Source organism: Dipodomys merriami, unplaced genomic scaffold (assembly GCF_024711535.1).
Source record: "Dipodomys merriami isolate MVZ:Mamm:240054 unplaced genomic scaffold, mDipMer1.0.p SCAF_9, whole genome shotgun sequence".
In the NCBI taxonomy this organism is placed as follows: Eukaryota; Metazoa; Chordata; class Mammalia; order Rodentia; family Heteromyidae; genus Dipodomys; species Dipodomys merriami.
This window is the reverse complement of record NW_027206512.1, coordinates 55696199-55714395: the sequence shown is the minus strand read 5'-3', so window position 1 is coordinate 55714395 and position 18197 is coordinate 55696199. Positions and strand designations below refer to the sequence as shown.

Below are 18197 nucleotides of genomic sequence, written 5' to 3'. Positions count from 1 at the left end.
ACCTCTGACTTTATATAGGGGTAGAATTAGAGGATTTTCTTATTGGAGTCATGTTTCCAATGGATGCTGGAATGAAGGCAGACTCTGGGTTATAGTTAGAAGTTTTTGTCTGGACCTTTTGGTAATAAATCAAAATGAGATTCAATTCCCAGTGGGTGGCTATCTGGGTGTCAGGTGAATAGCCAGAGATTTGAGCCAAGTAAGCAAGTCTGCCTACAAACTTTAATGGATCTGAAGTCCAGCAGTTCTTCCAAAAAGATTAAAGTAAGCGACAGAGACAGGTAGTTAATCAAACTTTCTCCTCATTTTTCTTTGAATTATTAAGCTAAACACACCTCTGGTACATAGAGCTGATAAAACAGTGCTTTTATTTGTCAAGACCAAATCTTCACCCAGTCTCCCAAGACAGGCTTTCCTCATTTCAATGACACTAGGAAATATCTGTCTCCTGCAAGCAAGATTCTTTTCTCTCTATAGCACACATCTCATGAGGGCTAATTTCTTGGGGGAATTTTTTAACAGTTCTTGGAAATGGCTTTTAACAGGAGAAAGATTTGAAAAGTTTAGTTCCTTTCTAAGAAACAAAGCAAGAACAAAGAAGACCTAGGTTGCTTCTTGAAGTTATTCTGTTGTTTCTGATAGATGTCTGAACCAAATTCACAACTCAATCTTGTTCCTCATCTACAAGAAAATGACTCTGGGTGTTGTCACTTACCTCTTGTTGGGACCTTGTAGTCTTGATTATTGTCATAATAGCTCCTACAATCCCCTCAGATGACTACCACTCTTACCTTATGCAGAGAGCGCCCCTATGAAGGAAACAATAAATGGCAGGGTTTGCTTCATTTTTAAATGTATCCAAATTTCACTAAACATGTAAATGAATGTCTTTCATGTCAAATGAATCACTTTCCTACAGCCAACCACACACATTGGAAGTCTATAAAGCAGTGTAAATTTCTGTATGTTCTTTAGACATTTGTTACTCTCACCTTCAATGAAGTGAAAAAAATCATTTATCCAAATATTACACAAATGACAAATCTACAGGAGTGAATTGAGCAGCTAGACTTCAGAACCTGACATTTCCAGGGGCACTCCTGGGTGTTGTTTTGCTGCTTAGGACTAATCAGATATTATTTCACTTCCAGAACACTGTGATGCTGCTGCTATGAATTCATGAGACTTTATTTAGAATGTCCCATATTCTCTGACTACATTTCTTTATTCTATATACATAGGTTGAAGCCATTGAATATTTTCGTTCAGTCAGAAGTTTGCAAGAGAAGGCATGGTGGAATACAAAAAAAATCAATCACTATTTTCAGTCAAACAAAAGAAAATTAACTTACAAAATAGTAAATATATGAGTATGAAGATGGATGAGAACAGAGAACCACAGAATATACTTCCAAAGGGTTGGGATATATAAATAACTAATCTGATAGTAATAACATAGGTGGGTAAAAGAGGGAGCTGGAGGTGAGAGGAGCTCAGAGTTAGAGCACTTAACTGGACCTGGACGTAAGCCTTAGCACTGCGTAGATGCAGACAGACAGACAGACAGATAGATATCAAATAGAATGATATGTGCAGTAGTCACCTTTACCAACTGAAATTAATACTCTACTTCAAAACTCAGTGCAACCAGAATGATTCAGAAACTTAAGAAATGTCAGGACTGAGAATATGAAAGCTGATTAGCTTGATTCTTTTTAGATAAAGTAATATGCACACAAGATCAACCATCTCCAGATAACCTTAAAAATCTAGATGTTAAAATAATTCAGCATAATTTACAATATCAGAAATTAAATTTCCCCAGAAAAAAACCTGGAAAATTAGTTCGTGCTTATTATGCAGATAATATACTATACACATTTATTAAGTAAATTTTAACTATATGGTTAAACTGAATAGGGACTATGCCCAGTATGGTGGTAGTTTTGTTACCTATGTATTGTATTAAATTCTTCGAAATGTATCCAATTACTTTCTCTGTTAAAACTATTTCTAGCTTCTCATTTAAACAGTCTCAAACTATAAGATCACAGGTATTTGAGATGTATTTTCTTCTCTAAAAGAAAGATCTAGATGCATCATTTATCACATATTGCATTAAGGAAATAACAAATACAGTGGCTCAAAAGGATAAGAAGGAGAATGTTATACAACAGAGACTGCCTTTTGGGTGCATTTTCATGTGCATAAAAGTAGCGCTGGGCCTGGAGTCATTCATGGTAGAGAAAATGCTTAGTGTGTGTGGCCCTGGGGTCAGATAGAGACAGAGAGAAATAGAGAGACAGAACCAAGGGAGAAAAGAAATGGAGAGAGGAAGCAATGGAGAGGAGGAAGGGAGGTAGAAAAGGAGGAAAGAAGAGAGGAAAGAAAGCACTTTAGTGTTACCTGTATGAAAGTAATAAGAAACATATACATATACAATTTTTAATTATATTAATACATTTCTCTTGTTTATAAAACTCATTACCCCCCCACACACACACACACCGCACAGGTAGTTCTCTCCTGGAATGTTGTTAGCATGCATTTCTGTGGATCTAGTGAAGGCTGAGATGTAGGTGATAATTATGAATACATCTGCATAAATTAGCCCAGAAGGGATTTTGATCTCATTAACATCAGCTACTAATTACCTAAACCACCAACTCAGATTCCAATTTGGGTTCAGAAATTCTCACAGTACCTCCCAGTGAAAAAGCCTCCTTCTGACATGCATGAATGATGGAGACTCCTAGTTTTGTTATGGAAGAAAAACACGCATAGCCACATAGAAAACTGTGTGTGCCAAATATACTTTTACAAGAAGGCACTGCAAACATTTGAAGTGAACTACTGCAAGTTGAATCTGTTTCTCATGTGATTTTCTTTTCCACTACATTTTTAGGTCCTGTGGATGTCAATATTCTGGCTAAATGTAACCCTTGTCTGTCAAATCCCTGCAAAAATGACGGCACCTGTAACAACGATCCAGTTGACTTCTACCGGTGTACTTGTCCATATGGTTTCAAGGTATTGTTTTCATTTGTCTACTCTGCCTTCTCTATGTGCTAAGAACTTCCTTACTTGTATTCACCCTTACTTGGCCGTGTGTCCTCCAGGGGCAAGACTGCGATGTCCCAATTCATGCCTGCATCAGTAACCCATGTAAGCACGGAGGGACTTGCCATCTGAAAGAAGGAGAAAAGGAGGGATTCTGGTGAGTCACTGGGGTGTGATCTCCTGTGTTTGAAGTATGGTGGCAAGAAATAAGTAAGCGAATATGCATTTTCCTTTTCAAAGGAAAGGACAGTATTGTAAAACAAATGTTAGAATATGGAAAATATTTATTAGTCCTTGCAGTATTACAAAAACAAATGGAGACACCGCGGGTTGGTTTAGGATGCAACCCAATCTAAAAAACTTGAAAGCACCCATGTACACATAGTATAATTAATCGAGTCAGATCAGGACAAAAGAAACCATTGGCTCTGTGGGGTAACTTAATAGCTAACTGATCCCTAAACTCAAATCTCGTCTTCATTGGTTGAGTTTCATGTTATTTCTATATATTCCACTGAAACAGGAAATTAATGATTCATACCGAGGCCACAGTTATAAGTTAGACAAATAAGCTGTGAACCTTGAACCTAGAATCACTTAATTGTACAATAGAATTACTTCAGAAACAATTCACCAGTTATTAAATAGACTTCTTTTTAATGACACTAATATTGCACATAAAGATGCAAATGTACCATTATAGCTTGTTAGAATGATCAGATTTTAGAGAAAATATACTTATAGTTTTTATGAAATTGTCTCTTTTTCATCTAGACTTTACTCAGAGACTATTCTGATATATAGTCATGGTTAAATATACAATGTTTTATGCTAGGGGGAGATATTGAATTTATTGAGACTTAAAATAGTCACATTTTATATTGTGTGTTGTTTTTTTTTTTGCTACTAGACACCAAGGACATTATACATAGAATAGGAGATGGTACAATTTTTAAAATCAGAACCAGTTCCTCCCACTGCTGAGCAAAGAAATATGACATATTTTATTAGAGAGCAAGCTTGACATTAAGATAGTTAGGGTTGTAAAGTAAAACTTGGCTTGTGATTTAGACCTGCAAATATGTTGAGTTTATTGATTTTTAAGATGCTGGACCCATTTGTCATCTTGCAGCCAGCATAAATTTTAATTTTTTGAATGTTTACTGGTTTGTTGTATGTTACCTTAAATTGAGCCTTGCAACATATCATTTCAAAGCATTTTAAAAATCAATTTCTTGTAGTTTACAGCTTTATAATTGATAACTGTTTAGATCACACGCTTTAAAATGCAGCAAAAGAAAAAGAAAATGTTCCTTGTCTTTCTTCGATGCTCAGGTGTATTTGTGCTGATGGATTTGAAGGAGAAAACTGTGAAATCAATGTTGATGATTGTGAAGATAATGATTGTGAAAATAATTCCACCTGTGTTGATGGAATTAATAACTACACATGCCTTTGTCCACCTGAGTACACAGGTATGAAGAACAGGAAATAATATGCCATTGATCAGTGAATCTGTTTGAACGCATGATTGACACTATGTTAAATTTGTTTACTGAGCCTGTCTATAATTCAATAACTGGTAGAAGTATTAGAAATTAGATGTAGTATTAAAAAAGAGGAATTTAAGGTGGTTTCACCCAAGCAAATAAAAGACCCAGCAAGCTCATTTCAGTACACACATCCATCACAAAGTCATTTTACCCAGCAACAAAGAAAGCTTTTCTAAAGAAACATTTGTCCACAATTCAGCGAAGTTTTTTTTACCCCCTGTGTTTTTTTTCTTGTAGTTGTTTTTGTTTCTTGTTTGTTTGGTTTTTTTTTTGTGCCAGTCCTGGGCTTAAACTAAGGGCCTTAGGTGTTGTCCCTGAGATGTTTGGATCAGGGTTTGTACTCTACCACTTGAGTCACAGCTCCACTTCCAACTTTTTGATGGTTAGTTGGAGTTAAGAGTCTCATAGACTTTCCTGCCCAAGCTGGCTTCAAACCTTGATCCTCGGCTCTCAGTCTCCTAAGTAGCTAGGATTACAGGTATGAGCTACCTGTACCCACCTTCCAATGAGGTTTTTATAGCAGGTTCCTCATGCAAACGGACTCACTAATCCATATGTAAAAAGAGGGAATCTCTCTACTTTGCCAGAGTGTGAGTAAGCATTGAGATAACTTATTTCCATGTCCTTCATGATGATACTCATTTAGGAACATATGGTGCATTAGGATATTTTTTATGGGATTATCACTTCCTTTTTGATGCTTAATCTCTGTTGGATAAATATGACTACACACACTGTCATACTTCTTTCCACTTCACACCAATTCTCTATAAAGTCATCAAGTTTATAATTTATCTATCTGAAAAGATAGCTTTATGATTTATTTCTGAGACTGAATAGAAATACCATAGCTATATTTGTCCTAAAGAAATTACTCAAATTTAATAGAAAAACGAGAATATGTATCGAGTAGGAAATTGGATCCTGCCATCCTTGTGAAAGTTACTATTTTCATTTTGCTAGATGTTTGAATTTTAATTTGCATGTACTTTTTTGTTTAAATTTTTGTGTGTGCCAGTCCCGGGCTTGAACTCTGGGCCTGGGCCTCTCCCTGTCCCACTTGCACCACAGCTCCACTTCAGGCTTAATTGGAGATAACAGTTGCATAGTTTTTCCTGTTGGGCTGGCAGGAACCACAGTCCTCAGATCTCAGCTCACAGTCCTGAGCCACCAGCACCTGGCTAATTTGCATATAGTAGAATGCATGGTTAACGGTACCTAGACTGACATAACCTTGTGGGTAGCTAGGGTTAATTGCGCTAAGCATTTAAGAGAAACGCAGATCTGTATAAACAGTTTTCCCAGAGATTTGTTTAGAAAAATCAACTTTTTATGAAATATTGAAAAACCACATTTTACTAAATCCTTTTCTTAGTGGCAAAGTCTCTTTTGCACTAGGGCAACGTACTATATAGAACAAGATCAGTTTCTAAAACCCAGATCTATTGGAGTCCTTCTGAAACTACCATTTCCATGATATACTTTTATTTATACCAGTAGAGCACTAGACTCTCCATAAAATTATATCATATTAAGTTCCCTGAAGCAATGTGGATGTTTTTGATGACTATTTGATTACATAACAGTGCTTAGTGGGCAGGAATTGAGCATTCTTTGATATTTTGCATTAAGAAAGGTTAACAAGTATATTTAGAACAAGTGTCTGTTCTAAAGTGGCTAGAAAGAGTTTAGATGTCCCATAGCTTTGAATTTCCACCAAAACAATGTGGGTCATACCTCAGGTTTTTGCCATCAATTTTTGGCCACAGATTACGGAGCCTTTACGGTTTCCATGGTTGGGCTAATTTAAATGTGTGCAAGAAGCCAAATTCTACTACTTGGTAGCATCATCTTAGGATAGATTAGCTCCTTATGTCTGTCATTGCTCTGATCATTATAAAAAGGACTTAGAAGCCCACTTACTTATGGAGGCCTCTCTGAGCCAATCTGCTCTGACTTCACCAGAAAATTGGACCTCATTCTTATGAACATAATTTTATATGCCATGCTATCCTGAGCACAGAAAGCAGGAATCTCTGTATGTTTCTTATTTGATGAAACCTAGATTTAGAAGTACAGCTGTATTCAGGTTTCTTTGTTGATAAATCAAATAACACAACGAGCACTTCCAAGCTGGTTTTGAACAGGTCCCGTGTTTGGGCCGTAGAATGGTTATTACTTATTCTTATCTTTTGAGTCTTTGTCTTACAACTCACCCTTCATTTTCCAATCTCCTGCCCACCTTATGTTCAGGGAACATCCACTGCTCTACAGAGCTATTCAGTTCATTATACCTTACTCTGAGAAGTGTCATCAATTCTTCCCTGGGGATGTCACATTTCTGTCCTTGAAACATTAGAGTAACCCAAAATTTAGTAAAACCACTTAGCCAAATGTGAAGCTTATATATAAAAAGGAAAACCTGTCATGCACGAACCTACCATGACTCCCTGTCGAGAGCCATTTTGGCTCCAGACCAGACCCAGAGTCTTTCAGTGTTTTTACAAATACGAGTTTGCCTTAATTTGAGCAAAGGATCTAGGCAAATCTAAGCTCAAAAGAAAGTGCATGGTTGCATGGCCTGGAGATCATGAGGATAGCGAATTGCAACTTTCGTGAACAATGAAGGAGTTCACAATTAGGCTTTAGATTTGGAATCTCATTAAAGAGCATGAGCTCTGGGACCAGAACCCGGCTGTGATCAGGGACTATAATAATGTTGCCATTGTATAAAACTCATTCAAGTCACAAGTTTTCTTTTTCCTTTGAAGATTTATTTTTCACTCTTTATCCCAAAGGCATACAATGAGGAAGGGAATTCTAATAGGAGCAAATAAAACTTCATAGAAAAAGCTTATAAGTTATTATAGTGTCAATGTTTGCATTTGGCCTGCATGCCAAGAGTCAAAATGAGCATAATATAGAGAAAATTCGGAGGACCGAAGGTAATATGACAAGGAAATCCTGGCATGATGAACTGGCTACAAATCAGGGCTAGAAATATTAAAGAAAAAAAACTTTGAGAAGTTTATCAAAGTTTATTTAAACCCTAAGTAAGATCAGAATAAGTTAATGATTTATTAAAAAGAAAATAGGTTTTTTTCCTTTGCCAAAGAGATTGACAACATAAATTATAAAGGCCAATAATATAACTGTTCTATTATTTAAACTTTAACTTCTCCATCACACACCACAAAACTTTTCTCTGTCTGCCTGCTTCATTCACCATCTGCCCTTCTAGTTAGATAATGCATGATCTTTGAATGATGGTGTTCTTCAAGCAAGATTAACTTTTGACAACTTGAATTTACTATGATCTTCAAGCAAAATTTCCATGCTTAGTATTAGAAGACTAAGACATTGGAAATGTTAAATAATTTTAAAAAAAACTATTTCTGTGGTTTTAATCCTACCTTGAGAAATGGTAGGTCTTGATTTTGCTTTTTCTAACAAAGCATGCTAATATCTGTTCTCAAAACCAGGCTAAATTTCCAAGGTTTTCAGTAATTCAGACAAGGTCATAAGCCTATAAAATGAAAACTAGAAGTATTGTACTCTGAAATATTGAAAATATGCCTCGGTGCCTTTTCTACATGTCATATTAGGTGAGATGTTAGATTGACAATTATGTTTTCTCATGTACCCCAACTGTGAAAGCACTGGTCTGACATGTCAAGACTACATGTCCTAAGTACAGATCCACACAATGAAGGACATACACAAATGAATCCTAATTTATGCCTTCAAGTTACCAAATGGTAACTATTCTTTTCTTACAAATTGGGCATGGAAAGCCTTACACTGTTCTTTGTGAAAAATAATCAGAGAACTTTAATTTTTCTGTTTTGTGCCACTATTTCTGTTTTCCGAGTCTCTGAGATGCACCCACAAACCTTTCAGTGTACATCTTAAAACAGTGAAGTAGCAGGTGCTTTCAGCACCTGGATTAGATGCAGACACCTAGACCCCCCTGTAATGGCATTTGCCTCTGGCCTCATTTTTCTCCATGTTTGTGCGTTTGGCCCTGCTGTAGGTAAGAAATGTAAGCCTGGCTTCACTTTGCTTTCTCACCCTGGCTTCTCTGTCCTTAATGCTGCACCTTGCCTTCCTGTGCTCTGCTGTTGTATTGCAATGTAAAAAGTCTTTTGTCTCTTCTGTCTTTGTCGCTGCCAGCTGCTAATCTGAATGAGGTGGAAAAAGGTTAGTTGCCTTTTAAGTCTACTATGATTTTTCGCTTCACTTTTCTTCTTTCTTTTAAAGCTCCATAGGTTTTACTGTGTGTACCTGGTAATAAATGTTGACAAAATATGAAGTCAGAAAGCAATATGTTAAGTCATTCGTTCAGATCTTTGATGTATGTCTAGCTATGTCAGACACCATAAGCCGGGCTCTGAAATGCACTTTATCAATTTCTAGAAACTTGTGGCAGCAACCCTCAGCTGGGAAAAAGAGATTGCTAAAAATAGAGACTAACATTTTTCTGTTTTCTACTTGTCTGTATGCGTTTACCTTTGTTCTTTTATATTTATTTGCCATAAACATTAAACATAGCAAATGCCAAAAAAGCTCAATCATTTGACATAAAGCTGAACATTTGAAATTATGCCTGCCCCTCCCCCACCCTACCCCAGTGGGGCATGCTTTTACTTTTGTGTGTGTGTGTGTGTGTGTGTGTGTGTGTGTGTGTGTGTGTTTAATGAAAACCACAGGTCATTTATTATACTAGATCTTCTATAGCTAGAAAAATTTTAAAGTAGCATGGGTTTTCCTATGTCATTAAATAGAGAATCTTATCAGTGGCAAACATGAAAAAGATTTGAATTTAGATACATTTATTAAGTCATTTTTACCAGATATACCTAGAGCTATGAAGAGCTAAATGGTAGAGGGTTTGCCTAGCGCAGGGCATTTCACACTAAAGACAATATTCTTGAAAACATTTTATAAAGTAAATTACACAACCCAAGAGGATGGTCTAGCATATGAAACTGTCACATTTGTATTGCAGAATTTCAGGAGTTAGTAGGTCAACTTTCAAACCATACAAAGAGCTTTTACTGCCAGGCACTGGTGGCTCACACCTGTAATCCTAGCTACTTAGGAGGCTGAGATCTGAGGACTGTGGTTCAAAGCCAGCCCGGGCAGGAAACTCCATGAGACTCTTATCTCCAATAAACCACTAGAAAACCGGAAATGGTGTTGTGGCTCAAGTGGTAGAGCGCTTGCCTTGAGCTGAAGAGCTGAGGGACAGCACCCAAGCCCAGAGGTCAAGCCACATGACTGACCAAAAAAAAAAAAAAAAAAAAGAGCTTTTTCTAATCATTGGTGTTAATCTAGTTCACCTAGCTACCCAAAGGAAAAGTTATTTCATTAATTTATCTTTACCTGGTGAATCATAACAGACTCTTCAAGAAATTGTGTCTTAGAAACTTAAGGAGTTTTCCAGTGGATTTGTTGTTGTTGTTGGTGGTGGTGGTGGTGGTGGTCATGGGGCTTGAACTCTGGGCCTGGGTTCTGTCCCTCAGCTCTTCAGCTCAAGGCTGGTGTTCTATCACTTGAGCTACAACACCACTTCCAGTTTTCTGGTGGTTTATTAGAGATAAGAGTCTCTCGGACTTTCCTGCCCAGGCTGGCTTTGAATCACAGTCCTCAGATCTCAGCCTCCTGAGTAGCCGGATTACAGGCGTGAGCCACCAGTGCTCGGGTTCCAGTGGATTTTAATGACTCCAGTTGCTAATAGCCTGCAAGTACCAAGTTCAGGAGCAGTGTCCTAAATCAACCACATCATGTACTTGTCTGGATAGTTCCAGATGTGGATGAGCATGCATAGAATTAGAAGGCCAATGGATAAATACACAAGCAGCTCCCTCTCTGCTTGTCTTCTGTTGCTTTGGCTGGATGATTTCCCATGTGCCCACTTAGTCATACTGTGTGCAGACAGAAGTTGAAAATCTCGAAAAGAATGTTTTCTTATTTGAAGGTGTAAAAAGATAACTTCCTATTTTTTTCCTCAATGAATACACTAACACCTCCTTGGCCAAATGTTATCTTACCTTATACAAATACTACCACAATTAATGGTCTAGGACCTGAGTCTATTTCACAAACACAATATCAATTATATCAATTATTCTGTCCTTAAAGAATATTAATCTAGGCCCCCAGGAGCCAGCTTGACAGCACAATCATGACATGACTTCACACCTTCACTACAGCTCACTACAGTTCAGGTTAGTAAAAGATCTCTGCAAGTTCTAAAAACTGGCTACTTATGAATTTGGTTTAAAAAAAATGAGTCAAACCTTTCTCTGTATTCTTAAGGCAAAGATTGATTCAAAATAGAATCTGCATGCCTCCATATTATCTAGGATAACTTTCTTACATCAAAAGAACCTTCCCAAATAGCTGACACATTTTTTTCATTTACCAGAACTCTTTACCTATGAGCAGCAAAAATGGAGGACAGGCACACACATTTACAAAGGAAAGCTAAAATGCTTACTCCAGGACACACATATACTTGTAGATGGGGACCCAGGGAAACTAGCGTGCACGTTGCCTGAAGGTATGCATGGCAAATTGGATGCCTTTTGCTAGAACCAGTCCCTTCCTACTGGCTGCTACCTTTCAGGCGTGGCTTCTTTCCCTGTTGTGCAATGACTCGAATTGTTTATACTTAACAAGCTTTTCTTCTGCCTCCCTTGCTGTCTGTTCAGCTTGCTATACATAATATCCCTTATGAACGTTTGAAAAGAATAAAGCTGCCACCATAATATTCACATGTGGAAAGGCAGTCTGTTTGACTTAAAACACGAAAAAAAAAAAGAAAGTACTCCATCAGCGCCTGTACAATTAATTGGTTACTCTCTCCTGAGTCCTAAATTGCCTTCTCTGTCACATAAAGTGAATGATACTGAGGGTGCGGGGATTACAAAGAGAAGCTCAGTTTTCCCTCCCTGGACTCAGATTGGGACCTTTCTCAGTTTCAATGTATTTTCTCTGGTGAATTGTGGACATTGACGTATCTTCCTCTTCACCTAGTTGTTTGAGAGTAACTAGCAAAAGTGTATAGGTTTGATGGTGTAGCTCAGTGGAAGAATGCTTGCCTGGTAATTGCAAGGTTCTGAGTCTGGTTCTTCCCTCCACAAAAAGAAAAGGAATTTTTTTAAAAGAAGAATGTATAAGGAAAGACGAAAGTGTGAACTATCTATACTTCAGAAAACATAGTAGGCAACCTTTGGTGTCAAGCGTAAAATTCACATCATAAATTCCACCATGATTTGAATTATTTGAAGCCACACTGGTAGGGGCAGAAGAATTTCTATAGAAATTAGGATACAAGTTCTAAAGTAAATTATGACTTCTCACATCTTTTTCACAGCTCTCTCTTTTTAAATTGCTATTTTTTTACTATACTTAATTTGCTCATGTCAAATATGTTTTGTTTATGCAGAGGTATTGGTTTCTCTTTATACCCCTACTCTACTTTGAAGGACAAGGACATAGTGAAAGCTAAAGAACTCTCAACTGTATTTTTTTTTAGCATTCTGTATATTTGTAGATTTTCATGATCTCTTCATAACAGTGACTCCTGTTAATCTGTATCCAAATGGGGCAGGGTTTGTATATCAAAGTCAACATAGCTGTGAATATACTTGAGATCCTCAAATAAGAAAAAACTAAGGTTCTTTCACTGGGGAATATATATTGGCAGCCTACCAATATCATGTGGATTACATTCCTCTTCAAAACCTTTCAAAGGTTTTTGCAAATTTATTGGAATCTTAGAAAACATTTTAAAGGAACTGTTGGCTCTCATTAGTTGACTGACAGTACCCATTGAGCTCAGAACAACAATTTACTTTAACCAGACTTATTCAGTCTAATTTAGATTTATGTATCTGGAACACTGAGTCAAATATTTGCTGGACTTTTCAGTAGCTGTTGAAATTGGCTATAATATTTAATCTGAGTTTGAAGGAGGAAATACTGAAAACTACCTCCTTTTCTTAGTCTGTTTATTTGGAGAGGTAAGTTTTTCCATTTAAAAATGCATGAAGTGTTTACTGAGAAAATACCTTATGCAGAACACCAAGTTAATTGTTGAAAATTATATAAAAATCCATAAAACATTTTCCCCCTGTGCACCAGGCAAACTCTTTGCCTTTGGTTTTCAAAGAGTTCAGATCAGGTAAGAAGCTTACCAGGGCAAAGGCATTACTTTTCCATTTTGAGTATATTAACAATATAATATGCAGACTTTATTTGCTTGCATATAAGGAGAAGCACTCCTTCATAATATGAACAGTGATCAGACTGTCTAGCAATCAAGCATGAGGGAGGAACTCATTTTATCTCATATATAAATGAAAATTAACATTAAATATGCTCTGCCTTCTCTTAATAGGTACATAATACCACATTCTTTCAGGTTTTTCCTCGATTGAATTGTGATTGCCTTGATCTTGGGATATCTCTATGGCAGATATCCCAAAAATGTCCCAAATATCCATGTGTCATACTTGGCACACCTTTCCCATAGAAATGTGGCCTTCAGTGGCTAATATAGCTTCAAGAATTCACAGCCCCTCAAGACTACTTCCCTCCCTACATTTCTACACTGATAACTGGATGCTCTTAAATTTAAAAAGTGAGTCTAGTTAGGTCACAGATCATAGCCTGACGGTCAGATGCCTATTGCTAACTAGGGGAACACATTTCAGAAGACTGAATGTGTATAAAAATAAAACAGATTACTGAAAGGAATCCTCAAAAAGAATGTTCTCTTTTAGAAAGTCGCATTACAGAAAACATGCAGATCCTATGCCATCCTTTCCTTGTTGATGAATATAAAGGTAATTATTGCCTTTGCCATGTGCAGACTGGACTCTCACTAATGTGACATTGTTAATGTGTTCTGTCTGATCCCTGAGATTATAAGCTAATATACATTATGTCAAATAGAAGTGGCCTAGCAGCCGAGGAGAAGAAAACACAAATACAGGTGGCCTTCCATATCTATGGCTTCTACATGTGAATTTGACCAATAAGAATCCCACATATAGGAAGAAAGTTGATGTTTGAAGTAAATATTTACTGACATGTTCTTTTCTCATCAGCATTCCCTGCATAATACAGTATGACAATTATTCCATAACACACACATTGTATTAGACACTCTGTGGGATCTACAGGTGAGTTAAAGTGCATGAAAAGATGTGCCCAGGTTATAAGCAACCACAAAGGGCCTGAGTACTAACAGGACATTCCTGGAACCTCTGTTCCTTAGATACTTAAGGGATGGCTTTGTTTCTTTTAGATGGAACAAATGGAAAGTGTGTAATTTTTATGGGCATTGGATTGATTTTTTTTTGAATTGCAGTTTAAAAAAAAAAACAACCTTATTTCTCTGACCCTCTCTCAAAGAGGCCTTTTATGTGCTGAGATGTACTCTCTGTCTCTCCTTTCCTTCTGTGATGATCATTATTTGGCAGGACTTATTGTAGGATTATCTAGGAGCTACTGTCTAGTCCAGCCTGCAAGGATATTCTTTAGTCCAGGCTCTAAAAGCACAAATCTGTTACTGCTTTTATTTATTTTGCCCCCTTCCTTTCATTGTCTTTCATGCTTATCTAGGTCCTTCAGTAACATTTGAAAAGTATGGACCCACCAGAGCAAGAAAAGGAATGTTATCTCTCAGATGGTCTCACTGAGTATGTCGTTTTGCACATACTTTTGCAGGTTGTCGGAAAGACAAAATCCAAAACTGTAAATAAAAAGAATCCTTTGCCTTCCAGATGGATGCATATAAGGAATTAAAGTTCATGGATTTTACCCAGTTGATTGCTTCCTTTGATACCTTAACTTGCTGGGTTAATGCAAAAGGGTACAATTGATCTCATCCAGACAGGCTTTTCATGATCGCAAAATGCAACATATTCAAAGAAACATGTGTTTTACTCTCTAAACATGTTTTACTCTCTAGTTGATCATATAACTATTTATTTCTTTTCCATTGTTATAGATATTAATGATCTTTTCTCATTAAAAGAAAGTAGTTCAGTCTAATTTATGAATAAACTACATTGTTAACCCCAGAATTTCTATACTATGTCTTTAGAAGCAGGTTCTTTATCTTAAAAGAGTGTGTGAGAGAGAGAGACAGAGACAGAGACAGAGATAGAGAGAGGGAGAGAGGGAGAAAAGGAGAGAGGGAGTACAGGAGAGAGAGAGAGAGAGATTAGAGCCATAGTTGGCCTTCTGTATAAGTTCTCAAACTTCATTTTACCAGTGAAGGGTAGATATCCAGAACAATAAGATAGTGCACTTTATTGGAGCCAGTCAATTCTCTTACATTGTGTATGGTTACAGCAGCCCATTCTGTTTAAATGTCATTACCAGCCATGTGGATAGGATCTCTTCACTTCAAACCAAGCATCATCAATTCTGATGACCCTTACTGCCATACCTAGGTGACCATAACAATTATCATTCAAATGAAGGCACTTATGTAAGGACATGAGTATATTCTTGAGAAATAGCTCATGGTAACAGAAATGTCCTGAGCCAGCGAAAAGAAATATTCATATTACTGCTACATCAGGGTTTTGGGGGCTCTCCTCAAAGTTCAGTCTGGGAAATTGAGCTTCTTAGATACATGGGCACCAATCTTGCCATGCTCCCTTATAGCTCAAACTGATATCTGTCTGGAGTATGTTCATTACCTGACAACCACAAGCCAAGAGGCAGACTTACATTTCTCACAGAAAAATGCCCTTGTTCAGGACACTTAGTGCTTTGTCTTTGGAAAGTTCTCATTAGAGTAATTCATTCAATCTGTTTTCCTAAAAGGTAATATAATAACTAGGCCCCCATCATATATACCATTCCCTCTCTAAAACACAGACAAGCAAGACACCAGTCTTTAACATCATAAACACACACACACACACACACACACACACACACACACACACACACACACACACACACACACACACACACACACACACTACTAACATGAAGAAGCTTAATTTGTTTACCTAATCAAAAGTTAAATCACAAAGGCTGGTCATACATTGTGTCCTATGTTATTGCTTTGTCATGATGAGATTCTGAGGATCGAAGACAGGTAACAACGAGATCAAGTTTCCTAAAATTCTGCTGTGTGAGTGAACCCCAAATCATGGTTGGTCTAGACTCATCTCTTAAGAGGTCTGTTTAATCTTCACTCAACCACATTGCCTTAAACCAAGCAAATGGGGCTGACATCATTTCACCTGAAAGTGATTCTTGGAAAGACGAGTGTAGAAGATAATTAGTCACAACCCTGACTATGAGGAGTGCAGTGAAGATTATTGTCATCTTTTCTTATGTCTTCTTGCACATAGTTTCTCAAGAAAGGGGAGAGTAATTGATGTTACCATAGGCCACAGATCATCAGAGAAACACAAATTCAATTTCCCCTTATTTTCCATTATTTTACACTAACTCAGTGGTATTTCTGTATAGAAAAAATAAGGTACAGGTCAAATCATCTGATGCCCTCTTGATATAAGTAGGCTAGGGACATTTCTCGTTGTAGTACCTAAGGATATCTTGGCTCACTTCACTCCTGTTCTTACTGGAAAACCATGTTTCAGTACTTGAATAATGAAGTAATATCATTTGGAAATAATATTATTAGGAAAATGAACCAAACAACCCAATGAAAACATTTATTCTAATATTCCATCAGGGACAATTTAAAGTAATATTTAAAATGAAAACCATAAACTATGTTAGTATTCATGAACCGTGGTTTAAGTAAATATTGATGAGAAAAATGTTTCAAAGCTGAAATGAAAACCAAGTTGAGTTAGGTAAATTGGAGTTCTTCAGTCTGAATAGCAAGTTCAATAAAAACTAGTTGACTTTATTGCTGTGTCATAATCTAGGTAAATACAAAAGCAAATATGTCCATGCTTGTGCTTTTACTTCTCATACAAAGAAAGAATAAGATAAACTTCAATAACAGAAAGTGAATATGAACCTGTGCATCTTTGTGCTCTTACCTTATATGCATGTCATGAATATAAGACGGCTGCATATGTATATGTTTAAACCTGTCAGGCACACAGTAGCAAGAACTAGATAAATTTTTATTGAGTAAATATGCAATATGTGTATCATAGGACAAGCACAAATGTAGATAAGAAAAATCAGCAACAGAAATGCCAAAGGAAGTTGTTAAAGCCCAAGAGTAAACCATTAATCTGGAATGAATCAAAAATGGATTCATAAATCTGAGACTAAACTTGAGGTGAGAGTATAAGGTGCAGTATTCGGTTTTAAACATGCCTTGGGCAGTAATGTAATTCAGAATATAATCTTGTAATACTTTTTAGAATAACACTGTTGATGATTATTTTTTTTAAAAAAAGGAAGAGTTCAGTTAAGTAGTTAACCAATCTTCTCAGGGTCTGGTGTAGAGCTTCAGTGATAACTGAAAGTGCTCTTGGGCTGTTCTCTAGAGATAAGCATATACTTAACAATGATGTAGCTATTCACCTTCAAATCAGCAGGCTTACTTGGAAGATATTGAGGTACAGCTTTAGACATTTGTTCATCCAGCAGTTTCTATTCTAGAATTGTCTCCCTTCTCATTTCTTCTACATGGAGAAGTTCCTTTTGGAGAAGAAGGGTGGATTCTGTTTGTTTTCTATTAAGAGGCCAAATTCATTCTATATGCTGGCTCAAACTTAGACTTTCTACTGGTAGACTGGAAGCTAGTTAAGGGTAAAATCATTCACGACAGTTGCCAACCATCTAGCCGAGTACTTCGTGGTCAGTCTTCATGAACTGTAGTTTATATTGGCCTAATTGTACTGGATTAGTGAATGGAAAAATAATTTTTCTTATAATTTGAAACAGTTTATTTGGGACTAAGTTGAAAGTGAACAGAATAATATTTACTGTCTCAAAAGGTCCTTCTCTTAGCAGGAAATTTTACTTACTTGGAAATAAGCTACTTTCTACCATCCTAATCTCGACTACATAGATTGGATTAGAAAATGCTTTAATCATGTTAGTATGATAAATTATAATGAAGAAACCCCATTAAGATGTCTAACTTAAAGTAATGCTAATTAAACTTGTAAATTTTTAAAGCCTGTTTAAATATAGCTCACCAACTATAAACACTTTTTGTCATAGATTTAAGGCATAGAAAAATCTTATAGAAGTAATATGATGAGAATTTCTGTTCAATAAGTTCATTTTAGGAAATAACAAAGGTAGATTGATATAATAACTGAGTACATTTATAGACTTGACCTATGGAAACAGCCCTTAACATCTAAATAAGGTTATTTAGTTGGCAACTAATTTTACCAATTTCTAGTACTCCTATCTTAAAAGGATAGCCTTGTAACAAAAGAGTGTTCACTAAACTCCTGTCTTTTTTTAAGCCAGTTCTGCTAAGTCCACACTTCAAAGAAGTACAAGTTTAAGTTGTTTCTTAGAAAAGAGCAACTACCCTGGGACATAACACGTTTGTTTTTTGTTTGTTGTTTTATTTGCAAATAAAACAAGTTAAAATTAACT

At 36.5% G+C, this 18197-nt stretch overlaps 1 protein-coding gene across 2 annotated transcripts in view; it reads left to right on the top strand.

The window, feature by feature from the left end:
• Slit2 (slit guidance ligand 2) overlaps nucleotides 1-18197 on the top strand; it is a 307698-nt gene that overhangs the window by 260835 nt on the left and 28666 nt on the right. For both annotated transcript variants that reach the window (XM_070012748.1, XM_070012747.1), the window contains 3 exons: nucleotides 2906-3030; nucleotides 3120-3217; nucleotides 4396-4535. In XM_070012748.1, the coding sequence (XP_069868849.1) occupies nucleotides 2906-3030; nucleotides 3120-3217; nucleotides 4396-4535 (363 nt within the window). The remainder of the gene's footprint in view (nucleotides 1-2905; nucleotides 3031-3119; nucleotides 3218-4395; nucleotides 4536-18197) is intronic.